Raw genomic sequence first — 26726 nt, 5'->3', positions numbered from 1 at the left:
TGGCCCGTCATTCATTTGAAATCTCTAAAACCAAATTAGGCCCTGCGCAAAATAATCTTTCAGGTGGATTAAAAAGCTAAATGAAAAACAAAACAAAACAAAGCACAACAACAAATAAACAACTCAGAACTATAAAAACCATAGAAAAAATAGAGAAAGGTATTTTATAAAGTTTGTAAGCAAAACACAAAACCGAGAAGACAGAAATAAAGAGGCCAGCATATCTGAATACACTTAAAGGGGTTGGGGGCTTATGCAGAAAGATTTCACAAACCAACTTAAAAACAAGGGACAAAGAGTTAATATCCATCATATGCAAAGAGCTCCTACGAATCAATGACAGAAGGTCAGCCGATCCTACAGAAAAATGAGAAAAATGACTGTTATTCACAAAGAGAACGCAAAGGGGGAATGAACATATAAAGTTTGCTCACCCTACTGGTACTCAAGGAGATTCAAATGACAACCATGTGGTGTCATTGACCAAGCACCAGATTGACACAACTTTAAACAATGTTTATATTCAATGTTGGCAAGGGTGCGAGGACCATTTTCTTTGTGGAGGGGAGGCTAGGAAACTTCAAGATTTAAAGCGTGCCTATCTTGGAGCCCAGCGATTCCCATCCCAAGTGTCGGTTCTTTAGAAATACACATGAACCAACTACACACGTACAAGGATGCTCACTGCAGCCTTATATCGCACACTAACTGGACGTGGCTTCCATGCTAAGTGGCAGAATGTTCTAGAAATGCTAAGTGGTAGAATGTTCTAGAAATGACGGTGCATCTAGTGAGTTGTTATCGAGGACGAGGAAACTCTCTTCTCTGATCTCTGAGAAGCAACGTGTCAGAGCGGAAGGGCACGCCCAGCGTCCACCGCGTACGAAAGCTGCCGCGGTGTCTCTGTGCACGCAGACACAAATGTGCAGAAAATACCTGCAACTCAGAGCAGCGTTCATTCCCGGGGAGGGGGGTGAAGTGGCTTGAAGGAGTTGTCAGAAGACAACCAATCAGCCCACCGGTCGTCGACCAGCCAGCGAGCACGTTGTAACCGATACTGTGCTTGGCCCCACGCGAGGTGTTTTACGGTGAAAACATCTGCCAACCAAACAGCACACGTGCACACACCACAGACACACAAAAATACTCACGTGAGCACACAAACGGCAGACACACATCCGCACACAAATCGATGGGTCGGGGAGGGCCGTGGGCCCCGGGGGACCCTGCTCACCGCTGCCACCTTGGTGGGGGGGTTGGGCGTGTCGACACCGTCCAGGGCTCGCTCTTGCCTGCAGAGCCCAGAAGCTTCACTCCTCCGATGTCCCCAGTGCCCCCTTCCAGTCCCCATCCTAGTAAGCACCTCACGTTCCCTGCTCCCCGCTTCTGTGTGAACAGAAGGCAGCGGGGGCTGCCTCGGATGCCCTCCCCAACACCTCGAACCCACCTCCTCCCAGACAGCAGCCTGGTCCCCTCTGGGAGAAGCGGTCTCTGCCGCTCAGACACCAGAATCTTCTTTCACCCCAAAGCCTGGGAATCCAAGGGTGTGTCCGGTCTCTCCTTCCTTGGGAGCCCAAGAGCACCTCAGCCTCCCGGAGCAGAGGCCCGGCGTGACCAGCGAGGGCGCAGGCAGGATGCAGGCAGACACCCTCCATCCACCTCTCCGGGTGCCGAGCGAGCCAGCAACCCCTCGACTGGGCATGCGCCCCTAGCGCTGCAGCCTGGTCAGGGCCTGGGTGTGGGGGCTGGAGGAGCTTGAAACCCGGGGTCCTCTGTCATCAGCCCGCCACGGAGAGGCAAAGAGCTGCCGCAGGACTTCTCGCACCTGGTGGTTATCCTCATTACCCGGGAGCTCATTAAAACCGCAGTGGCCAGACCCTCCGGCCCATGGAGCCAGCCAGACAAACACCTACCGTGGGAGCTAGGCGGCACCCTGTGCCAGCATATGTGATTTCAGGACAAGCCCCCAGCAGCCTTGTCACCGGAAGCTCAGACCGGTCACCGTAAAGTGCTGTTTAATGAGCAGGTGACTGTCTGGGGCCACAGGGCTGCCCAGTGATCGGGGCAGAGCCTACGGGGAGGACCCTGGGCTGCCACGGCCTCTGCCCAGCCTCTGTCCGTGATCTGGGCAGCAAATACTGACAGGTGACAGGGGCCCTCCAACCCCTGCTTGTCTGAGCACCCGTGGGGCCTGGAAGGGGGCGACAGGCGGGGACCCTCTGCTCCTGCTGACCCGGAGCAGGCCTTTGTTAGGTTTTCTGTTCCTGTTTCTGTGCGAACTTTCATTTGCAAAAGAGGTTTGTCTGTGAGGATGTTCAAGGACCTGGGACTCAAGGGTTCTGGTGACCCCCAGGTTCTGGAGTTCCAGGAGGAAACCTTTTCTACAAAAATACTTAGATGTTCTCAAGAGAGCCCACAAGTTTGGTGACAGAAAGCAACCAGCTTTTGGATTGCTGCAGAGGCCATGGGACCAGCTCAGCTTACCAGGTGACAGCCTGAAGGGCACCCCCGTTCTTACCTACAAGTGCCTATTTCACGTCTTCTGGAAGTGGCCCCTGCTGATTTTTGAAGCTCGCTCTGGCCCTGCCCTCAGCCTCATGGTTCCCTGGGGTTGACTTCAGGGATGGGTGCCTGGCTTCAGGGATGGGCGTGTGACCCCAGCCTGCCAGTCTGAGCCTTACGACTCCCAGGACTGGTTCAGGGATATCAAATGGCTCAATATGGCCAACGGCAGCAGCTTTTGGGTTTTTGGGGGGAGGAGGACACTGTGTCTGCTGGAGGAGGGAGCCTGGGGTGGCCACTGACCATTTGCCACCTCGCACCCCGACTCTGCCTGAGAACAAAGTCTCCTGAGTTAAGTAGCACTGAGCAGGGAGAGGCAGGATTCTGACAGCACTGTGGGAGCACCTGGATCCAGCCTTGCCTGAAGCCATGTGTATCCTGAACTTAGACTCCTTGAGCAGGACATCCCATGCCTTCCTTCTGCTGGTCTGGACTGGGTTTCTGGCACTTGCTATCTGGCCAGTGTGGCCACCTCTCTCAGGAGGGCCGTCCTGGGACTCTCACTGGATTCAATTCTTCTAGTCGCTCGTCTCAGCCAGGCTCTGTGTCTGCCCTTCATTCACAGCCTCTCTCCCATGTAGACATAACATTGCCCTGCCCTACAGTCGCCGAGTGAGTGCCTGTCCCCTGCCGCACTGCGGGCTCTTCGAGGGCGAGGCCGTGTGGACAGAACCTGCTGGTAGGGCCCCAGGTACCTGAGCTCGGCCGCCTCCTCAGCCGTGAGCCGGACCTGCCTCTCCAGGGCCTCCTGCTTGGCCAGCAGCTGGGCCCGCTCCTCAGACAGAGCCTCCCTCTCCTGCAGGGTCCTCTGCAGCGTGTCCCGCTGGGCCTCCCGGTCCTGCAGGCTCCGGGCGAGCTGCTCCTCCAGGGCCTGCTTCTTGCACGTGACCTAGAGGAGGGGGAAGGGACAGTCCAGCAGGGAGTGGGAGGGTGAGGGGGGCCCTCTCAGGGAAAAGAAGCGATTTCGTGCAGAATGGCAAGGAGGGAAGGGTGGGGAGGAGGGTGGGCATAAGACGAATTGGACCTCAGAAGTACGTGTGTGTTCACAGCAGAGGGGCCCTGGTGCCTGTAGCCACGATGGAGGCGTCCCTGAACTGAGCACTCCCAGGGAGGAGCCAGCTGCCAATCTAAATGGCAACCCGGGTCAGCCCACAAGGGTCCAGGGGGCAGGAAACATCACACAGTGATGGCCATAGAAAGTGGCAGGGGACCTGGTTGCTGCAGACCGACACTTCCATCAAGAGCATCACAGGAACCTGGACGGAACATAACACAGGAATCCGCACAGAGCTTCCGAGAGCTGCCGAGGCAGCTGGGACCTCAGAGGAAGGGACACAGAGGAACGAGGTATCTCTTCTCTGCTCAGAATTTGATTTAAAAGCTTTGGCTGAGAAGTTGAGAAGCCGAGGAGAGCTTCTGACAGCACTCTGGCCTTAGGGGAACAAAAAACTCAAGCTCAGAGCCATCCTAGCAGAGGGGCCCGAACAAACACTGCAGCTCTGAGTTGTATTCGCTGCAGGACTTCACCCTGGTAGTGGTGGTGAATCGGAAGTAGACCATCTCTCATAAAATCTGAAGCTCGGTTTGAAGCCCTTCAACCAGGGACTATGGTGGTCATCTACCTTCACTTCTTGCCAGGACCAGAGCAAGAAGAACAGTGTCATCACGATCCTGAAGTTATTTCTACAGGTTTTTTTACCTAAGATATTTAGCATTTAATCAACATTACCAGGCATATCAGGAGATAAGATGATATGGCAGGAAAAAAAAGTAATAATATAAACACGGATGCCTCCCTGACCCCTTGGGTACCCAGATATTGGAGTTGTCAGACACAGAGTTTAAAATAGCTGTGACTAAGTGTTCAAGATGATGGATGGCAAGATGCAGAACTTCACAACAGAACTAGAAACTAAATATAAACGATATAATTTAAAAATACAATAAGCAAAATTAATAAATGTATGAGTTCAATGCCAGCTTAGATGGAAAAGAGAACTAATAACCTGGAAGATAGACAAAAGAATGTGTTCAGACTGAATCATGAAGAGAAAAAAGGAGGAAGAACACAGAAGAGAGTGTAATAGACTTATGGGACAAAGTAAAAAGGTCCAACATATGTACAATTAGAGTCACAGAAAGAAAGGAGAGAGAATATTTGAACAGACACTGCACAAGAATTTCCCAAATCTAATAAACTACATCAAGCCACAGATTTAAAATGAGCCACAATCCTCCAATAGGATAAGTACAAAGAAAACAGCACATAGAGTATACTAAAGTTTCTGAATACCAAAGATGAAGAAATATATCTTTTACAATCAGGGGAAAACACACATTGCCTTAACATGAGCAACAATAAGACTGACATTTGACTTCTAAACAGCAACAATGAAAGTCAGAAGATGGTGGATGAATTCACCAAAATGCTGAAGGAAATAATGGCCATCCTAGTATTCCATGGCCGGTAAAAATATTCTTCAAACATAAAGACCAGAACTTCCTGCTTCTGTAATGATGGGGGAGGTTGTTAAAGACCCACCCTCCCACCTGGAACAGATAGAAAATCTATACGATGTATGTCTAATATAACTGAGGGCATAAGAGATGCCAAGTAGCCAAGAGCCAAGGAGACATGTATCCAGCTGAGCCCAGCGCTTCATCACATATCTTCCTTGAGGTATTCTCCAGATCCCAAGTCGTGCAAGGCCCAGAACCTTAGCAGCCACGCATAAAGCCTTGGCTAAAAGTCTGGGAACTTGGCTTATGGTTTCAATGGGCTTATAAGATCAGGGAGACCTAACGTGTCATTCAAAGCTACCAAAGCAGCTGGGGTTGGAGAGGAGAAAACAGAAAACATCAGAAAGGAGGGGAGACTCAGATTCTATATTGGTTTTTTTATTGCTTTTTTTTTTTAAATAACTCCCAAGAAGTACAGGGTCAAGGGACCATGAATGTGAATGAGAAATGGCAGGTGAGAGTCTGAGAAGTCAGGTAGAACTTTGGGCAGTCTTACAGAACTGAGAAACAAAATCTGCAGTTAGGGCTCACCAAAATATGGAGGCCCTGGTCAACACCCCACACTTCCAGCTAGGAGACAGGAGAGCTATGTTATATTCCGGGGTGCACGGGAAATAGATTGCTCCTCACAAAAGACTGAACCCCAGTTACAAACCAGCTTGATCCAGGACTGGATAAAACTGATCTGCCCCTGCTTTGATTTCCCAAGATCAAAACAAATTCCCTCTGGAAAAAGTTGGTATCATTCAGAGCCTCAAGTTATCCCTACAAAAACATAAAGTCTTATTCAATATATTCTATTACGGATATCAGCAGGCAAGACAAATGACCGAAAGCCAAGAGATGAAAGATAATAGAAAGAGAGCCATTAGGGGATCTAGATGATGGAGTTATCAGAAAAAGACTTGAAAAAGATTACACTTAATATACCTATGCAGATAAAGAATTTTGCCAGATAACTGGAGTGCGTGTGTGTGTGTGTGTGTGTGTGTGTGTGTATGTGTGTGTGTGTGTGTGTGTGTGTGACTGTTTAAAGCAAAAATTTTAATAATATATGGTAGGGTTTATAATAGCACATGTAGAAACAAAATACATAGCGTGAAGAGCACAAAGGATGAGAGGGGTGAATGTAATACATTGCTGGAAGGGTCTTAAATTGTTTTTGAAGTAGTAAAATATTATTTAAATATGAACGATGCATATCATAATTTTAGAGTGATTACTAAAATAATAAGGAAAAGAACTATAGCTTAGAAACATCAACAGACAACACAAAATGCAATTCTACATAAATACGTAACTAACTCAAAAAAGGCCAGAAGGGAGGAAAATAAAATGTTTTTTTTTTTTAATGAGACAAATAGAAAACAAATACCAAGAAAACAAATACAAAGATGTTTCAACCCAACATATCAATGGTTACACTAAATGTAAATGGTACAATCACTCTACTAATTGGTAGAGACTGTCAGAGTAACAATACAAGCAAGACCCAATAATATGCTTTTTATAAGAAACACACTTTAAATACACAGAAACAGACAAATTGAAAGTAAACGTATGGAAACAAAAACAATGAAAACACTTAGCACGACAAAACTGGTATGGCTAAATCAATATCACAAAAAGTAGGTATCTAGAAAAAGAGATGAGGGAATGTTTTATAACAATGAAAAGTTAAGGCATCATGAAGACATGAACTACTTAATGTGTATCCACCTAATAATAGGAATTCAAAACATGAGGCAAAAATGGACAGGACTAAAGGCTGAAAGAGACAATCCTACAATCATAGATGGAGATTTTAATGCCCTTCCAGCACTAATGATTAGAACAAGGGGACAAAACAACCAGCCAAGTAAAACATATAAGACAAACAAACCCCAAAACAGTGAGGACATGGAAGTTTTAAAGAATACTTGACCTAATTGATATTCATGGACTCTCCATCCACCAGTGGCATGGTGCACACCCTTCTCACATGAGCATGGGATGCTCAACAAGATACGATGGGCCATAAAACGTGCCTCAGTACCTTTAGATCTATTCAGATAACATGGAGTATGTTTTCTGACCACAATGGAATTATGTTAGAAATGGGTAACAAGTAGGTATTTCCAAACACAGGAAAATCCCCGTGTTTGGGAGTTAGGCAATGTACATCAATAAGCCACAGGCCAAAAGAGAAGTCACACGGGGAATGAGAAGATAGCTTGAACCGCACGGTAGTGAAGGTACAGAGAGCAGAGGAATGCTACATTTGTTTTAGAACTTGAATTCCTTATCAAAACTTTTCTCACAAGGGAAATGTCAGACTGAAATGACTTCACTAGCAAATTCTACTAACATTTAGGGAAGAAACAACACCAATGTCAAAACACGTTCAAGAGGTAAATAAATTTCCCAACTTCTTTTATGAGTCCCTGGTTCCAAAACTGAGAAAAACACTATGAGAAAAGAAAATCACAGACGAATAGCCCTCGTGAATATCAATGCAAAAATCCTTCACAAAATGTTATTAAACTGAATCCAAAAATATATAAAAAGGCTATTAACTTATGGCCAAGTAGGCTTTATCTCAGGTATGCAAGGTTGTTGTGACATTAAAAACATGAGCCCCTATAATCCACCACATTAACAGAATGAGGAGAACAATATATTGTCACTTTATAAAATAAAAGCAGTTAAAGGAATTCAAGATTCAGGGCATCTTGGTGGCTCAGTCAGTTGGGCGTCCAACTTCAGCTCGGGTCATGATCTCATGGTTCGTGGGCTTGAGCCCCACGTCGGGCTCTGTGCTGACAGCTCAGAGTCTGGAGTCTGCTTTGGATTCACTCTCTCTCTCTCTCAAAAATGAATAAGTATTTTTTAAAAGATGTTAAAAAAATTCAAAACTCATCTAAGATTAAAAAAGCAATCCTGTCATCACACTAGAAATGAAAGGGAACATCCTTAGTGTATTAAGGGGGATCCGTGAAAAGCCTACAGAGAACATCATCCATGACGGTGAAAGACTGAATTCCTTCACCATGACTGGGATCGGTGAAAACATGGCCACTCTCACCGTTTCTTTTCAACTTTGTGCTGTGGCTCTTTAGTCAGTGCATCCAGAGAAAAAGAAATAAAAGTCACCAAGATCAGAAAGAAAGTAAAACTATTCTTTTTTTGGCTATCCACAAATGCCATGATTATGAGCATGTAAAAGCCTGGCACTCATGAGTGACTTTGTCAAGGTCGCATGACTTAAAGTTCCTAGATGAGACTGTATCCCATACACTAGTAATGAACACCAGGAAAATAAAATTAAAACAACAAGGCAATTCACAATATCAAGCTCAAGAATTAATGTAATCAAATGTGTGCAAGACCCCTACACTGAGCACAAAACACAGCTGAGGGAACTAAGTAAAGAAAGAGAGATATTCCACGTTTTCTTGGATGGACACCTCAATGTCGTGAAGGTGTCCAGTCTTCTAAAACTGACCTATGGAGTCAACACAATCCCAATCAAGGACCTAGGAGGGTTTTGCGGGGGACAAAAATTCACAAGCTGATTCTGAAATGTATGGATATGTAAAAAAAATTAGAGCAGTGAAAACCATTTGAAAAGGAAGAATAAGACTGGGGAGTCACACTACTTAATTTCAAGACTTACCGAAAAGCTACAGTAACCAAGACAGTGTGGTTTTGGGGAAAGAAGGAACAGATTGATTTGTACCGATCGACAAGCTGATCTGTGCACATACACACATATATATGATCGATTTACTTTCAACAAGTCAGGTAATTACTCAGGTAGTTCAAGGGAGAAAGGACAGTCTGTAAAAACTGGTGCTGGAACAATTGGATATTCATCTGAAAAATAACAGACTTCAATGCCTACTTCACACGACATACCTGCGGTCCTCACACTTTTGTATGCATCAGAATCACCTGGAGGGTTTCTGAAAATCCAGATTTCTGCCACCCATCCTGGAGTTTCTGATTCGGTTGGGGTTTTTAAAATTTTTTTTTAATGTTTATTTATTTTTGAGAGAGAGAGACAGAGCTTGAGGAGGGAAGAGGCAGAGAGAAAAGGAAACAGCATCTGAAGCAGGCTCCAGGCTCTGAGCGGTCAGCACAGAGCCCGATGTGGGGCCTGAACTCACAAACTGTGAGATCGTGACCTGAGCTGAAGTTGGACACTTAACTGACTGATTCAGTAGGTTCTGAGTGGGGAATTTTAAGAATCTGCATTTCTATCTAGTTCCCGGGTGATGCTGATGCCGCTGGTCTAGGGAACACACTTTTAGAGCCACTGCCATACGGAAAAATCAACATGAAGTGATCACAGACCTACATGTAAGAACCAGGTGAAAACACTGGAGGGTCTTTTCTTCTCCTTGTCCTACACAGAAATGTCCCAGCAGCACCTAGAAAATACTAGCCATACATTTTTTTAAAACTTGGCAAGTTGGATTTCGCCAAAGTTAAAATTTTCTGTCCATCAAAAACAGCACTAAGAAAATGCATAGGCAAGTCATGAACTTGAGCAAACTCTTCTAAGTACATCCATCTGACAGAGTACTCGTGTTCAGGATATATGAAGACTTCCTATACGTCCGGAGCCAAAACACACACAAACACACACACACACACTAAAAAATGGGCAAAAGACTCGAACAGACACTTGACAAAATAAGGTATACGAGTTTCCAATAAGCATATGCAAATGTGCTCAACATCATTTGTTATCCAGGAAATGAGAATTAAAACCACAACGGTACCTAGCTTCACACACACAGAACAGCTAAAAAGCAAAAACTGATGATGCCAAACGTTGACAAGTCTGAGGAGCACCTGGAACCCCCTCGTCCCCCCCACGCTGTGCTGCTGGCAGTAGAATAAAGTAATACAATCGCTTTGGAAGTTGTTCAGCAGTTTCTTATTAAGTTCAACGCACACCTAGCACCGGACAGTTTCACTCCCAAATATGCACATAACTTGTGCACCAATGTTCACAGCAGTCTTGTCCATTACAGCCCCAAACTGGAAACAACCCAAATGTCCAGCAGCAAGTAAATGGGTGAGTGAATGTGGTTTATTTGTACAACGGAATATTACTGTGTCGTCAGCGCCCCCCCCCACCCCCGCTTGATACACCTAACAATGTCAGAACTTGCAAAGACATCCCCTCCAGAGAGAAGGTGGACACAAAACCTACGGTTCTGCCACAGGTGAAGCCAGTGCGGGAGGCTGCGGGGGGTGGGGGGGGGCACGTCAGAGCAGAGGCTGCCTGGGACGGTGCTGACCCCAGGGCCAGGGGAGACCGTCCACGTCTCCTGGGTGCTTGCTACACGATGCACACAACCGTCACAACTCGCTGAACCGTGCACTGGCTCCCCGAGTGTAAATCACACTTCAGTGAAAGAAGGGGGAGCCGGCGACCCACCGGAAGAGATGGGACAGAGCCTGAGACACTGAGGGAGGCTGAGCCGAGTCCCAGAGGAGGCAGGGGACATGCGGTCTGAATGCCGGGGGGGGCCACAAGGCTGCCAGCACAGGGCTCCACGCGGGGCAACACCTGGGACTAGAAGAAAGCAACCCCGCTCAGTGGCGCTCCCCCGGAACCCGTGCTGGGCCAGAGCCTGGCGTCCACAGAAGGTCCGAGAATGCCGCGTCGGTGAACGAGCCCACGGCAAGTGGGGACGTGGTCCGGGAGGAGAGAAACGACACAAAGAGGGAAGCCGTGAAGCCCTTGACCCCCAAGCGTGTGGAAACCAGGGGCCAGGGGCAGGCCCTATGTAAGCGTCCTCTGCAGCTCCCCTCCCCCCCCCACCCCCCGCCGTCTCTACCCTCTACCAACCCCCCTCCCCCCCCACTTCCGCCACCGCTGCCACCACCTCCGGGGAGCCCTCTTCGACGCCGGCTTCGAGTCTAGCCAAGTCTGTTAGCTCTGCAGCCGGAAGTCCCTGGTGCCCCGAGCCCGCCGGACTTCTGAAGGGGCCCCGTGACCCTCCACACCCCAGGGGGGCAGGGGCAGCCCCGCGGACGCCTCACCTGGCCCACCTGCTCCTGCAGCCGGGCCCTCTGGCGCTCGAAGGCCGCCTCCCGCCCCCGCAGCCGCTCCTCCAGGCGCCCGCAGGCCTGCCGCACCGGCCCCAGCCGCTGCTGCGCCCGCGCCAGCCGCTCCAGGGCACCCGCCCGCTCCTGCTCCAGAGCCTTCTGCCGCTCCCGCAGCTGCTCCCGCTCCTGCTCCAGCTGCCGCGGGTGGGGACAGGCAGGGGTCCGCGTCCAGGCCCGTGCGCCACGCGCACCCTCAGTCCCGCGGGCCTGCCAGGCACCGCTGTGCCCCTGGGCCTCTCCCCCACACCCGCTCTCCGCGCAGGAACGGAGGAGTGGAGACGCGGGGTCGCCAGGGGGACCTGGGCTCAGCCACACGGCCAGCCCGGGCCCCTCGCCTCACCTGCAGGACCTGGTGGCCCAGGGCGCCTTTGTCCCGAGCCAGCCCCTCCGTCAGGGCAGCCATCTTGGCCAGGGAGTCCCTTTGCTCCACACCCTCCGACTTCAGCCGGGTCACCAGCACCTCCAGGTCGGTGTTGCTGGACTCGGCCTAGGGCGGGGGGGGGGGGGGGGGGGGGGGCGGCTGTCACCCCGACGACGTCAGAGCTGTCGGTGCTGGGGAGGGAGCGAGCCCCGCGTTGCGGAGGGAGACGTGCGAGCCGAAGCTCTGGGTGGGGCAGGGTGGGGGGGCCTCTGAGACACGCGATGGGCCCCTGGGTAGTCAGGCTGCATCCAGGAGAGGTGGCAGGGTGACCAAGGGAGAGGGCACAGAGAGGCGGGTGTGGCTAGGGGTCAGGGAGGGTAGGCCGGTGCCCACTGCCTGGAGGCCCAGGGGCCCCCCCACCCCCACCCCGGGTGGCTTTGGGAACTCTGGGGATGGACTGAGGGCGCAGGAGCGGGAGGAGACAAGTGAGTGGGGGGAGGTGGGCCCCAGCGGATGGTGGCAGAGGGCCAGGCATGGAAGTGTACCCGGGCCAGGGCTCTGTGCAGACCCTCCCTCTCGCTCTCCAGAACGTCCCTCTGCAGCCGGGCCGAGTTCAGCGCCTCCTGGGCAGACACCAGCTCCTTCTTGAGCCCTGAGACCTTCTCCTCCAGCTGCTCCAGGCGCCCTTGACTGAGGTCCGGAAACCAGAGGGCAGAGAGTGTGAGGTCACTTCAGGGCAAGATGGAGGGGGCACAATGGGCGGGGTGATGACCTGCAGCTCCCTCGCAGTCCAGGAGCCCCTGCAGGGCCAGGGGGTTCGTGGGTCCTGCTTCAGGGCTGGGGGTGTGGTGGTGTTCTTGGTCCATACCCTGACACCCAGGGTGAGGAGTGTGTGTGGGTGTGCACGCACGGCTCATGGCGCCCATCTCTGCCGGGCCCAGGGTGGTAGATCTGCCCCCGAGGGGTGGGGAGTGCGCCTGGGGCAGGACGTCGGGGCAGGTGTGTGGGTGTGGGGTGATGGCCCAGCCTGGAGGAGTCTGGAGAACACTTTGCCCCTGCTGCCCCATCAGGCACCCCCTCTCCTGTAGATGAGCCTGGGAAAGGGGTGGCCCTGTTGGTGGTGGGGGACACTGAGGCTGAGGGGCGTGATGCGCCCCCCCTCACCCGCCCCAGCCCACCTGGTCCCCAGCTCCCCGCGGCCCCGCCCACCCGGTCCCCAGCTCCCCGCGGCCCCGCCCACCCGGTCTCCAGCTCCCCGCGGCCCCGCCCACCCGGTCCCCAGCTCCCCGCGGCCCCGCCCACCCGGTCCCCAGCTCCCCGCGGCCCCGCCCACCCGGTCCCCAGCTCCCCGCGGCCCCGCCCACCCGGTCTCCAGCTCCCCGCGGCCCCGCCCACCCGGTCCCCAGCTCCCCGCGGCCCCGCCCACCCGGTCTCCAGCTCCCCGCGGCCCCGCCCACCCGGTCCCCAGCTCCCCGCGGCCCCGCCCACCCGGTCCCCAGCTCCCCGCGGCCCCGCCCACCCGGTCTCCAGCTCCCCGCGGCCCCGCCCGCCCGGTCTCCAGCTCCCCGCGGCCCCGCCCGCCCGGTCCCCAGCTCCCCGCGGCCCCGCCCACCCGGTCCCCAGCTCCCCGCGGCCCCGCCCACCCGGTCCCCAGCTCCCCGCGGCCCCGCCCACCCGGTCCCCAGCTCCCCGCGGCCCCGCCCACCCGGTCCCCAGCTCCCCGCGGCCCCGCCCACCCGGTCCCCAGCTCCCCGCGACCCCGCCCACCCGGTCCCCAGCTCCCCGCGGCCCCGCCCACCCGGTCCCCAGCTCCCCGCGGCCCCGCCCACCCGGTCCCCAGCTCCCCGCGGCCCCGCCCACCCGGTCCCCAGCTCCCCGCGGCCCCGCCCGCCCGGTCTCCAGCTCCCCGCGGCCCCGCCCGCCCGGTCCCCAGCTCCCCGCGGCCCCGCCCACCCGGTCCCCAGCTCCCCGCGGCCCCGCCCACCCGGTCCCCAGCTCCCCGCGGCCCCGCCCACCCGGTCTCCAGCTCCCCGCGGCCCCGCCCACCCGGTCCCCAGCTCCCCGCGGCCCCGCCCACCCGGTCTCCAGCTCCCCGCGGCCCCGCCCACCCGGTCCCCAGCTCCCCGCGGCCCCGCCCACCCGGTCTCCAGCTCCCCGCGGCCCCGCCCACCTGGTCTCCAGCTCCCGGCGGCCCCGCTCGCCCTGCTGCACCAGCTCTTCCTTCTGTTCCGCCCACAGCAGGAGGCTCCTGTGCAGCTCCGTGTTCTCGGCTTCCAGCCTCTGCTTCTCTGCGTCTGCACAGGCCGCCTTCCCTCGCATCTCCTCCACCGCCGTTTCCAGAGCCCTTTTCTCTCTGGGAGCAGGGGAGGCAGAGGTTGGGGCAGCCCCAGGACATGGGTCCAGGGAAGGGGAGCCGAGGGACCCTCACTGGGCATAGTCAAGCCTTGGCCGGGTGCCAGGAGCACGGACAGGGCAAGGTGGGCACCTGACCCCGGGGGCCGCTCAGGGCAGCAGCCTGGGGAAGTGAGGTGGGGAGCGAGAGAGACCCAAGCGCCTCCAGCCCCAGCCAGCCTGCCATGCTGGGGTGGCCCCTGGTGGGCCTCTCCCCTCCTGGAGGTTGTGCGGGCCCGAAAGCAATCAGGGGTCTCGCTGCCTGGTACGTCCTGTGCTCAGCCCTCAGCCACCACGGTCCAAGCTCAGCTAGTCCTTGCAGAACTCAGCTGGAAGGAAGGGACCCCTCCTCTGCCTGGTATCTCCCCAAATTCCACATCGGCTGGTCCTGTTCACCTCGCCCTGACGGGGGCCCCCGGCCCTTGAGATCTAACACCTGTGCAAAGCTGTGCTCGCTGGCTGACCCATCCCTGAGCCCTCTCCGCTGCCACCCATCATCCGGGAATCTGAATCTTAGCTGCTCCCCCTCGGGCCCTGGCCCCTGAAGCTTCCATTTCCCGAGTGCCCCTTGGATCTGGCCCCTCCTCCTCCCTACACAGGGGGCCCCACCCTGGCCTGCCCACCTGTCCCCGGATGCTGCAGCTTGGCCCCCAGCAGCCAGACCAGCCCTTTCAAGCCATGGGTTTAGAAGGCTGTGCCCCTGCTAAATGCCCCCAGGGCCCCACAGCGCTCTGCTCCTTGGATTGATGGCCCACATCAACCTCACCCTCCTCGCGTGGTTCCGCTCTCCCCACCTCTGCTCCCGTCTGCCCCTGGGAAGGCGTCCACCCTCCAGGGAGCCCTCCACAGCCCCCTGTGGTGCCATGCCCCCGCCAGGCCAGCTCCTCTGGTGGTCTTTCCCTGGGTGCCTCTGGAGGAAGGCTGGGGCTCTGTTTTCCTCAGACCTCCTGTCCCAGCACTGAGGGCAGTCAGGCCGCACAGAGAAGGGGCCTCCCCGGGGAGGTGTCCCGCTCCCCCAGGGGTGAAGAGTGGAAGCAGCCTTACCTGCTCCCTGTCCTGCTCCTTTGGAAGCCCCCCAGCTCCTCCAGCCGGAGCCTGCTGGCCTCCCACAGCCCAGCTCACGCAGAGTGTGGATTTGGGAAGCCCCATCTAGCCCCTCACTCAGGACTATGAGGCCCCGAGGGATTCCTGTCCCACGCCTCCCCACTCCCACCAACCCCAGGGCAGTAAGATGTGCCCGGAAGCATCCAGAAAGCCTCGCAGCCAACCGCACCATAGGCCACCGGATCCACAGGACACGCCAGGGGGGCCCTTAGACCACCCCAACGATGCGGAGAGAAGGGGGTCAGGGATGTAGGGACCATTTCTGAAGGATGGGTGGGACCCCTGGCAGGAGTCCCGCGGGCCAGGGGGGAACGGGAGGTGGCAGAGCGCGTGGAAGTGGAGCCAGGCTGCACTTTGGGGATGCAGCAGCACGGGCAGGGCACACGCTCAGCCTGGGCTTCGGGAAGCTGCGTCCTGGGCAGCGGCAGGGCCCAGACGGCCCCAGACGAGGGGAAGGGGACTCAGAGCAGGCCCAGGGCTGCGGGGACAAGGCCAGGCCAAGGGAGGTGGCCTTGCCAGGAGCAGTTTCTGTCCTGGGGATGGGACCCTCTTTGTGGCCTGTGGGCAGGCCTTATGGGGGAAGGCCCCCCAGGCTGGCACTGCCCGGCCCGCCCTGCTCAGCCCTCCGGTCACCTTTGCAAGAGCTCGCTGGACGCCCTGCAGCGCTGTGCCTCGCGGCTCTGCGCCTCCAGCTCGCGCAGGAGGTCCTCGGGCTCCCGCACCTGCTCCTGCGCCCGCTCCTGTAGGAGCCTCCTTGCGGCCTGCAGCTCCCGCTGGGCCTCCGACAGCTGCTCCCGGAGCCTGGCTGCCTCCGCCTGGGAGGACCCCAGCTGCAGGCGCAGCTCCTGCCCCGAGGACGGGGTGCGGCGTGAGTCACTCTGGCCTGCGTAGGCCTTGACCACAGACTCCCCCAGAAAAGATGCACTTAAGATGGGGACCCCCTCCCTGGGACTGTAGGGCTTGGGGGCAGGCCACGCGGAGACCCTTCCTCTCACAGACCCCCGGCTCCCGTCTGGGGCACCCAGGTCCCCCTTCCTGTGGCCCCAGGGCGAGCCACCAGCAGGCCCTGTAATGGCACTTCCGGCCTGGGTTTCAAAGCTGCCCCTGGTGGAGACCAGGCCACTGCTTCGCCTCCGGGGCCCCTGTGGACTGAGGCCGCCCACCTGCTCTAGCAGCCGCCACCTCTCGAGAGCCGCGTGCACAGCCTGCGGTGCGGGGTGCAGGGCGTCCAGGGCGTGGGCCCGCAGTGGGGACACCCCGCGCTGGGGGGACGCAGAGCTCCCGGGCCTCCGCACTTGGCCCTGTGCCTCCTGAGCTTCGGGACCGCCGCTGCACGCCCGCTCCGGGCACCCTGCGTCTTCCTGGGCCACCTTCAGGGTTCAGAGAGGAAGGGACGGAGGGGAGAGAGCTCAGGGCTGTGGCCACATGGGGACCTTCCAGATCACGACGTCAGGGCTCAGCTGGGACCATCGGGATCCTACGGTTCATGCTCTGCTTTACCGCGGGAAGGACCAAGATGGGCCAGCACCTCTGTGATGCTCTTCAAGACACGCTGTAGGGCTTCAACTTGGTCCTCCAAAGTGTCCGCTGCCCGCTGGCCTCCGCTGCGCCGGGACTCCTGCGGCCGGAGCAGACTCCTCAGCGGGGCCGGCAGGTGGACCCCCGCCCTGCACCTGCCTCTTCTCAGCCCCACGCACCAGTTTCTGGACATCCATTTTGAGGGAAGAGATGGTTCTCTCCTTCTCCGAGTTTTGTTCTGTGAGCTTCTCCACCAGCAGCGTCTGCTCAGAGAGTCTGGAGAAAAGTCGGGCGTTGGGGGAGGGGTTGTCAGAGCAGAGAACAAAGCCCAGAGCATACGTGGGCCCCGAAGATGTCCAGGCGGTGTCCAGATCCCTCCTGTGCTGTGGCCGCCTCTGTCTGAGTGGGCCTTAGTCCCTTGTCTGATCAGACGCTTCTCTTCTGCTCTAGAGCCTTCGGTGGCCCCCACTGTCTCTGGAGCCAAGTGCAGAATGAGAGTTCAGCATTCAAGACCCTCACCCTGACCCTGACTCTGCCCTCCAGCTTCATGGCCAGTGGCTTCCTGAGGCCTTGTCCTGTCCATAGGGGACAACAGATGCAAGCAGCCACTTCTGGGCCCTTGGCCCAGCGGCTTCCTCTGCCTGGATCACGTCCAGTGCTGTAAGTCTAACAGCAGGTGACGTTACTGTCCCTTCCTGCCCGGGAGCCACCTTCTTCTCAAAGACCTGGGTCTCCCCTCTGTGGCCCCTGGGTGTCCCCTCTGTGGCCCCCGGCTCTCCTTTCCTGTGGCCCTGGGGTCTCCCTTCCTGTGGCCTGTGGCTCTCACTTCCTGTGGCCCCGGGGTCTCCCTTCCTGTGGCCCCGGGTCTCCCTTCCTGTGGCCCCGGGGTCTCCCTGTGGCCCCTGGCTCTCACTTCCTTGGCCCCGGGGTCTCCCTTCCTGTGGCCCCTGGCTCTCACTTCCTTGGCCCCGGGGTCTCCCTTCCTGTGGCCCCGGGGTCTCCCTTCCTGTAGTCCTGGGGTGTTCCACTCAGGCCCGGCAGAGCTGCCCCTGCAGGCTGAGCTGGGCCATCTGGCACCCCCGGGCCCTGCAATCATGCTCCTTTGGGGCTAGTTAGGGTTCGTTTCACTCAACTCACCCCCTGAGGGCGGGACAGCTTTCTTCCCCTCAGCCTGGCAGGTGTTTGTGGCCAAGGGAGCCCCAGACCCCTCGGTTCTGTGGAACTGTGCCCTGGGGCCGGTAGGTGAGGCCTCCCCAGGGAGCTGTCCCCCCATTTCCTGCTGAAGCTGCTCTCAAGAGATTTCTGAGCTGCAGACGTGGGTTCTGTGTCCAGAACCTTCTGTGCTTACTCACAGACTCCACCTCCACCTGCCTCAGCTTCTTAAATGGTCTGTCTCAAAGCAGGCGTCCCCCCTTTGCAGGAAGGTGCTCTTAGGCCTAAAAGTTTCCCTTCTGGGAACAGCAGAGACATGCCCGCTGCAGTGTTCACGGAAGCCCTCGGATGTCAGGAGCTGTACCTTGGCCTCAGGGGGGTGGGTTAGGGTCGCGTGAGCCCAGTGACCTGGGGACCGTCCCTGGGCTGCCAGCAGGGTGGGAGAAGCAGGATGCTGGGTGCAGATCAGGAGGCAAAGCTGTGCACGGGCCACGGGCCTGAGTCTCAGAACCGGCAGCCGCCCGGGAGACAGGACAGGGCGGGGTGGCCCTTCCCCCGCCTCCGTCCACCCTCGGGCCCCCAGCACCCACCTGGCCTGGAGCGCCACCTTCTCTGCGTCCCAGCGGCCCTGCAGCTGCAGCGTCTCCCGCACCTGGTCCCGCAGCCGCTGCTCCAGGGCGCCCGCCGCACTGCTGGCCGCCAGCCGCAGCCTGGAGCCCAGGGCCAGGCAGGCCGTTTGCAGGCGCCCGGCTGTCCTGGCCATCTCCGCGCGCATGTCGGTGAGAGCCCTGGGAGACCAGAGCAGCACCCCCTGCTGAGCCTCGGGACCGTCCGGGGGGAGGGCAGGATCCGGTCACATCGGCCCGCCCTCTACCACGGCAGCCCCCTCCCCGGCCATCCTCAGGAGAAGCCCCCACCACCAGGTGTGCACTGTCCCCTCGTCACAGCCAGGGACGGCGAGCGGGGGCTGGGCCAGGCCAGACCGGGCGGGCTGTCTGCCTCCATCAGGACGCCGGCCCTCTGACCCTCAGCCTCCCCCTGTGCGAATGGGGGTGCTGACTTGTACCTCGAGGCTCCCAGGTCAGACCTGTGTGAGGTGCCGGAGGGATCCCAGGGCCCCTGAAGCTCCCCCCTCTGCGGCGGCCCCCCCGTTGGCCTGCCCCGCTGTCCTCTCTCCCCTGCACCCTTGTCCATCTTGGTCTGTCCATTCTTGCTTCTCCCCCCGCCACCCGCCCCTCCTGCCTGTTCACCGCACCTGTGGGGCCAGTGCGAGGTCCAGACAGGTCCGGACGCCCCATCTCCCCCACCGCCCGGTGGACCCTATGGCGTTACCTCTCTGCGGTTGTGCGCAGCTCGGCCAGCTGTACGTGGAGTGCGGTGACCTGTCTCCACAGGAGGAGGAAGTCCTGGGACCCCCCCGAGCGTGTGCGCCGGATCTGCGAGCAAGAGGCCTGAGTCTGCTCAGGCGTGCGAGGCGAGTGCAGCCTGCAACCCCACCGGCCTCTCCACACCGCCTCTCCCGGATCCTCTGTGGGGAGCACACCCATATCACCTGTGGCTCTGCAGCCCCCTTTCCCAGGGGCTCGTCTTCCCAAAAGGTGCAGATCCCCTGCTCCAGGGGGCAGTGCTCACTCCCCCACCTCGCGGACCTGGGGAGGGGGTCGCATCCAGCTCCTGCCCCGACCTGGGACTCACCCAGCCTGGTCTCCCCGCCGGGGTGGGAGGTACTTGGCGACCCTCAGCAGCCACCCCACTCCCAGCATGAGGGGGGCGGGGAGGCCAGGTTTCCCCCCTTCCTCCAGCACCAGGACAGCAGCTGTCCCTCTCGGGGGTCCCCAACACGTCCAGGGACACAGAAGCCTCTACCACTCAGAGCGCATGGCGAGACAGTGGGGAAGCCGCCCGCTAAGACGGGGCAGAGTGAATGGGGAGTAATGGCGGAGCAGGAGGCTACAGCAGGACTGCGGGGGGGCGGGGGAAGAGGGGAGAGTGGAAGCGGGAACCGGACAGAGCCATGTGTGGCCAGTGGCACCAGCCTTTCAGAGAACTGAGCTGAAGCCCCGGCGTCCTGAGTCTCCATGCCACCTTCCCTGTCCCTGGTCCCTGGGCTGCGTCCTGAGTGCTGACTTCCGGGACCCCCAGAGGGCTCACCGCATGCCCAGTGCTTTCCCACACTCCTCTGTCCCCTGCCTGTCACAGTGCAGCCTGGCTGCTTCCTGACACAGAGTGACCTCACCTTTCCCAGCTCTCAGGACCCACACACTCTCCAACCTTCACAGAGCCTCTGCTGCAACCCCTGTCCTGACCCCACATCTGAGGTCCCCCCCACCCAAGCCCTGTATGCCTTCTGTAGGGAAAGCCCCTTCGTGCCTGGGGCCGGGGTCCTCTGTGCACTTGCACTGCACCTCCCAAACCCCATTGTGATCAGCAAAGAGCAGGGATCAGACATGCCTTGCAGTACCGGATGCCTGGACGGGCCTGTCCAATAACAGCGATTAGCTACATCAGATTCCAGGCTTCGCAGCTCCCTGAGTGCAGGCTGGGCTGGCCCTCGTGGTAGGGAGCACTCGGGCAGGGACCCCTGACCCACACGCTAGGGAGCACTGAGGCCAGAAACCGGCGAGGTCAGGAACTTGAGAGGAACATCGGCAGCCAGCCTCTTGCCAAACTGAGCAACTTGAACGTGCCTCCTTGACCACAGGGGCTCGGGATGCAGAGGAAAGCGTGGCGCCCATCCAGAGGTGGAGTCTGCCCACACTCGTGAGTGAGATCTCTCTGGAGGGTGTGCCGGAGCTGGCTGAGCAGGACACACAGGTGCACACGTCCACACTCACACGTGCTCACAGCCCTGCCCACAGGGCACTGCGAGAAGGCACAGGGGACACAGAATGTTTGTGTCCCCTGCAAGTCCTATGCGGAAACCTAATCCCCGGTGGGACTGTATTTGGAGGTGGGGCTTTCAGGCTCCGTCCTCATGATGGAGTTAGTGCCCTTATGAAAGGGCCCCAGAGCGCTCCCACGCCCCCTCCACCGTGTGTGGTTATGGGGAGAAGGTGCTATCTCCGACCTGGGGAGCATCACACACTGAACAGTCTCCCACCTTGATCGTGGCCTTCCTGCTTCCAGAACCGTGAGAGATAAACGTTAGCGTAACATAGCACCCCTCTCCAACCCCCGGTCTGTGGTGTTCTGTGACAGCAGCCTGAATGGTAAGACAGGAAGGAAAAAAATCTCCCCTCTGGATTTGGAACCACACATCAGCCTTTATGCCACCTGGATTCACATAACCTGGGCGGTTTAAAAAAAAACTCAGGTTGAAAATTTGCTTCAATTCTAACAGGTCCAAAGACTGTTAGAGCCCCGGGTACTTGTCAGAAGTGAACGGAAATCCTTTCTGGAAGATGCCACATCCACTCTAGGTTTCGAAGAACTTTCACAAAGTTGCGAGAAAAATAAGCAGCTTTTGGTTTAAGAAATTTTTTTTTAAATCACCAAAGACACAAGGAAACAGCACTAACCTTAAAGAACTTGGACGTCAGAACATCAGGCACAGCTTGGAACATAACTATTTAATTTGCATCAGCAAGTAAACCAGGAGCTTGACCATGAGTTAAGTGTAAGATATTTGGAAAAGAATCAACCAGAATCCTTAAAGATGAAAAACACAGTATTTGGGATTTAAGCAAAGCAGGCAGGTTTAACAGAAATTGGACGCCGAAGACAAAATTACTGACCGAGTAGGTATATTTGAAGAAATTATCTAGAATATAAGCCAGGGTGACACAAAGAAAGCAGACACGAAGGTTCAGATGGCTGTGGGCGGAGCCACCAAGTCGGGGAGGAGAGAGCGTGAGCACAGGCAGGGCTCAGAGGGGGAAGCGCTACTTTCCAAAAATAACAGAAGACACAGAACCCTGGTGAATCCGAGGCAGGATAAACAAACAGAAAGCTGCACACAGACACACGCTAGTAAAAACTGCAGAGCAGCAAAGTCAAAGCGGGATCTTCCAGCAGCCAGGGGAGAGGACAGATAGCCTGTGCGAGGAGTCCCACGGAGTCAGAGGCGCCTGGAGCTGAGCGCTGGGCGGCGACGGGGGAGGAGACAGAGACAAAGGGTCTTTAAAGCACTGGGAGAAAACACCCGCTGACCAGCGGGACGTCCTTTCAAGGACGAGGAGGAGGGGGAGATGAAGACCCTCGACAAACCCAACTTGAGACCCAGGGGCCTTGTTTCCACTCAGCGGTCACAAGCCGGCAGCGAGAGGAGGAGGGGCTGCCTCGAACACGCCCCCTGCCTCATGGGTGGGGGTGGGGTCCTGCCATTAGCTCCTCCCTGTGATGTGATGATGGACGTGGCCCTCTGAGTGACACACACCCTTGATTACGCCTGGGGCGGCCTGCCTGGCGCCCTCCCCTTCTGTGCAGCAGGGGGCACCCCCAGCCTCTGATGGCAACAGCAGCCACAGAGGGCTGGGCACAGGGGCCCCCCACCTGCTCCCTGGTGGGAGGTGCAGGGACTGGGGGGCTTGCGGAGGGATGTCTGTGTAGGGTCGGCCTGAGGCCCAGGCCGGCAGGGGCCATCTCGGCCTCCTTTCCCTGGAGGAGGAATCCTGCCAGTGGTGCCTGCCTGCAGAGGACAGGGGGAAGGCCGTGGGGACACCGGCGCCCCTTTAGGGATGGCTGCAGCTACAGAGGCCTGCCTTGCCCCCGGCCATGCCCCTTTCCAGGGCCGGGGTCCAGTGACACATCAGCACATGAAGGTCTCTTTTCACTCAGTGCTCACCAGCCTATTGTGGGGAGACCTGGGGGGGGCATCATCCGTGTCAGGCATCTGCCCCGGCTCCCGCCAGGGGTCTTGCCATTGGTGACCACCGGCTGAGGCTGTGCCTGGAGCACTGTGCCCTGAGCCCCCGGAAGGACTTAGGGATTCAGAAAACTGACAGGGGGCAAGGTCACAGCAGGGGGCCCTGCTGGCCCTGGCCACGGGCTGGGAGCAATGGTGTGGCCCCCGCCCTTGCAGTCCGGACACGGCAAGGAGTCGGGCCCCCGGAGACCACCTCTCTCAAAAATGGGGCAGGACGTGGCCCTGTGACCTTGTTCTACTTTCCAAGTCTGTTCTTGGGGTCCTGCTCGCCTTTTCTCAAGGAAGGGTCTCCTTACCCTAGCGCCCCCCACAAAGTAGACTGCAGGGGCCCAGCCGAAGGCCGAACATGGTGCGGCAGGAGGTCGGCGGCCTTGCCCCCGGGGGAGGGGTGGGAGGGGAACCACAGTGGGAGCCAATTCGCCCTGTCCTGGTCCCCACTGCCTACCCCTACCGCCAGCCAAAGCACCAGATCAGGTGTCCCCTGCCGACGGGCAGAAGCGGGCAAAGCACCTGTGTCTCTGCCCGGCGCCGTGCCTCCCTCAGCTCCAGCTGGCTCCGAAGATGGAGTACGCCGTCCGTCGTCCTGGCCAGCTCCTCGGCCAGCCTGTCGTTGGCCTTCTTCATGTGCCCCAGCTGTTCCCGCAGAAGGGTGTTCACCTGGGAGAGCCCCGTGCTCCTGGACGGGCAGACACCACAGCAGCTCGGCCACGGCCCGGGGCTTCTAGAAAGGCTCCCTGAGACCCAGCCGACCCAGCTCAGGCCCGGAGGCCGCAACCGCTCCTGAGCGGCACTGGCCACCTGCAATGAGTCCCCGATGGCTCCCCAAACTGGGGCCAATTTCTGAGTGCCACCCTGGCCCCCTCCTCCTTCTCTGGGATGCCTGCTCTCCCTCCCCCGCAACACGGACTCTCCTGGCCGCGTCCACAAGCGTACCGCCTCGGCCGTCTCCGTCCCTCGTGCCGAGGGGAGCCCTCAGACAGACTGCTCAGAGGGGCAGCGCTGGGAGCTGAGGGACGGGCCTGGGGGGAAGGGGCAGGGCAATGCAGAGAGGGAGTCAGGCACGCCCCCCCATCCCCCGAAGGCGGCAGCCCCCCTGTTACCGTGGAGGCCTTTCTCCACGAAAGCAGCCGAGCTGGGTGGAGCAGGTATCCGAGAGCCAGCCCTCCCAGCCAGGCTTCGGGGCCACAGAAAAGACCTTCTCTGTTCCTCGTTGCAACTCAGGCATCACCCTCCTCCTGGGTTATTACCTCCCACCTCCGCCCCCGTCCCTCCCCCCCAACCCCCCCCTACTGTTTTTGGAAAACTGGTTTTCCAAATGCTTCCCAGCACTTTCCTTCTTTTTCCAGAATCCCCGAGGACAAAGCAAGTAACGGGAAGTAGTCCACACGTGTCCTAACCTCCCCCAGGTCTGGAGACGCAGCCGTGCTCAGGGGCTCAGCCCCACTGGCTGCCCTCCCTGCAGTGTGGAGACATGTTCTCCCTTTCCAGGGATGGTGTCCTGGAGCCTGGGGGTTCGGGGGCCACCTCTGGAGGGCTGAGGTTACCCCTGGGGGTGCCGGGCCATGACCCATGCTTGCCGACAGTGAACGGATGAGCCCCTGACCATGACGTCAGAGTGGCTTGGCACCTAAGGGGCCTGGGAGTCAGGGCCAGAGTGTGAAGAAGGCTGGGGTTGAGGGCAGCACCCCCAGGGACCCCGGACTGGCTGTGCCAACCACGGGCCACAGTCAGCTCAGGGGACCCGCCAGAGTGGCAGCCTCGGCAGGCGTCGGGGCCGGCAGGAGGCAGACGTGGGGGAGCAGGGCCGGGGGGACCCTCAGACCTGGGGGGCCTGCACCCCACGCCCGAGGCCCACAGCAGGCCGGCCCTCTGCCCACCCTGCCCTGTCCACCCAAGCCTGTGGCCACCTCCCACGGGCAAATTTGACCTGGAGTCACTCTGGGAAGAGACTGGCCAACAGCCCCAAGGCACAGCGGGGTCTGCCGCCTCTGGGGGTGATGGCCGAGTTCCCTGTGGCCCCGGCTGCCGCATCCACCCGGCTCACCTCTGCTCAGCGGCCTCCAAACGGCCCAGGGCCTCCTCCAGGTCCGCGCTGTGCTCCAGCTCCGACCTCCGCAGCCGAGCCTCGGTGGTCTCCAGACGGGCCTGCAGCTGGAGAGCGACTGTGACCCACCTCGCCAGCAGGCAGGGCGGCTGTGGCACCGAGCCCTCCCACAGGTGGCAGAGAGGGCTCCCCTCAGGCCCCAGCGGGGTTGGGGTCCAGGTACGGCTGGGTCTGCTGAAGCTCAGGCCCCCCCCCCCCCCACAGTGGGTCCGATGGGCGGGCGTTCACACCTGACCACGTGCCCAGGGCCCGTGGCTGGCTGAGGAGGGGGTCTCGGGGCCCGGTTCATAAAGGGCAGGCAGCATGGCTGAATTGCAGAGCAGGCCTGGGGTCAGCCCCCTAAGAGAGAGTGCGTGTGGGGTCCCGCCCCTCCAGCCGTGCCCACCGCCTGTGCTGGAATGTGTTGCCAGTGCCTCCTCCGGCACGTGGCAGGGACCACGCCCACCCTGAGCGGCCTGGTGGGGAGGGGAGTCCTCTAAGCTGGACCAGGCCTGCCCAGAGTCTGCATCCTTCTTGGCTCCCTGCTGGAGCCCGAGCACACGGGGACCCTAGAGCTCCAAGGGGAACAGGAGGTGCTGGGGGCTGCCCCTAGATGTGCTGACCCAGAGCACACTGGGGGTGTCCGGGGAGGGGCCGTCGGGCCGAGCAGGCAGGCTGGTGGGGGGCCGAGCTACGGGAAGGCCGGGAGAGCCTGGAGGCCACCAGTAGGATGAGGGAGGGCGGGCCGGAGAGCCCAGCGGAGCCAAGAGGCCGGGGCAGGGGCTGTGGGGATGCCAACTGGGATGGAGATGCCCACCAAGCCGTGCCACCGCCACCCTGACCCCCACCCCACCCCGCCATCTGCTTGGGGGTAACGCGGAGGGGGGCCTGGCCCCTGCTGGCGCCTGCCCAAGGGGAGGCTGAGATGCCCGCGGGAGCCTGACATGTCCGCCGAGCTGCGGGGTCTGGGAGTTCAGTTCTGACTCATGAGGCTTACTAATCTGTCCGCAGGATTTCTGGCTTCTATTCCCACCACTGGTTCCCAACATCTCCCCACCCTGTGCTAGGAAGGCCCCCCACCCCCACGACTGGGCCGAGGCCACAGACCGCCAGGGAGGGCAGGCGAGCTCACTGATGTACTCCTGGCCCTGACGGGGGGCGAGGAGGGCCCTCGTGGTCCTGCCCTGAGGGCCTCGCTAGGGGTGGGGGCAGCAGTGGGAGCAGGTGTTTAGTCTGGGGGCTGCGGATGCCACCTATTTCTGGCAGCCCCGGGCATCCCGGGGGACACGAGGCCAGCCTGGGGCCCTCGGGCAGTTGGCACCGGTCACTGGTCGTGCTGGAGAAAGGGCGGGACCCTGGTTCAGGTCTCAGCTCCAACACTGGCAGCACGGCCCTGGGCAACTCTGGCCTGCTCTGAGCCTCAGTTTCCACATCTGGAAAGTGGGGTCATCTATCCCGCCACGTAGGGCAAGGAGGACTCCGAAAACTGCAGGGGTGGGGGCCGAGCCAGACATGCCAGGGTCTCTGAGCACCCCACACGGAGCATCCCTAGCCCAGTCCTGCCTCAGAAGCCGCAGACACCGGGAGGAGGGTCTGGCCTGGCAAGTTTCTTCACCTAGCCGCCACGGTTTCCCCGTCCACACAATAGGGGGCCCTCCCCACCTCCACACCTTACAACCAAATGGTCTCTTGCTGTGGCCGCAGGCATTGTGGATGCCCAGGGGGCCAAGGTGGAGGACCCAGGGGGTCACAGGTGTCCTCTGAGGTCTGTGCTGGCCTCGGCTGTCAGGAAAAGGTAGAGGTGGGGGGGGGGGGGCGAGCCAATTCTCTAGAAGCTCTGTCTGAGTGTTGGGGCCAATTCGTCAGCAGACCCCAAAGGTGAGGTGCCGGAGCTGAGGGCTCAGGACTGACCAGGCTGCCCCCACAAGTCCCCCAGGTGGCCAGGGCACGAGTCAATGTCCTCAGCCGGGCTGTGAGATCTAGGGGGGACTTTCGGGGGCAGCGGGGCCTGGACGCCCCTCCTATTCTCGCCCTCCCGCCTCCAGCCTGTTTTCCCGTCTGCCGTT

General features: G+C 58.7%; 1 protein-coding gene across 1 annotated transcript in view; it reads right to left on the bottom strand.

Annotated features, from left to right (window-relative positions):
• Positions 1 to 26726, bottom strand: part of CROCC2 (ciliary rootlet coiled-coil, rootletin family member 2) — a 70245-nt gene that overhangs the window by 29397 nt on the left and 14122 nt on the right. Inside the window, exons 4-16 of the mRNA XM_042948720.1 lie at positions 24622 to 24728; positions 23088 to 23253; positions 19046 to 19149; positions 18304 to 18501; positions 16741 to 16837; positions 16572 to 16661; positions 16207 to 16413; positions 15677 to 15888; positions 13719 to 13901; positions 12094 to 12238; positions 11528 to 11674; positions 11122 to 11322; positions 3258 to 3451 (exon numbers count right to left, since the gene is read on the bottom strand). Coding sequence (XP_042804654.1) covers positions 3258 to 3451; positions 11122 to 11322; positions 11528 to 11674; positions 12094 to 12238; positions 13719 to 13901; positions 15677 to 15888; positions 16207 to 16413; positions 16572 to 16661; positions 16741 to 16837; positions 18304 to 18501; positions 19046 to 19149; positions 23088 to 23253; positions 24622 to 24728 — 2051 coding nt within the window. The remainder of the gene's footprint in view (positions 1 to 3257; positions 3452 to 11121; positions 11323 to 11527; positions 11675 to 12093; positions 12239 to 13718; positions 13902 to 15676; positions 15889 to 16206; positions 16414 to 16571; positions 16662 to 16740; positions 16838 to 18303; positions 18502 to 19045; positions 19150 to 23087; positions 23254 to 24621; positions 24729 to 26726) is intronic.

The sequence above is a fragment of the Panthera leo genome, chromosome C1, assembly GCF_018350215.1.
Source record: "Panthera leo isolate Ple1 chromosome C1, P.leo_Ple1_pat1.1, whole genome shotgun sequence".
Lineage (NCBI taxonomy): Eukaryota > Metazoa > Chordata > Mammalia > Carnivora > Felidae > Panthera > Panthera leo.
This window is presented reverse-complemented; position numbering and strand designations above follow the sequence as displayed.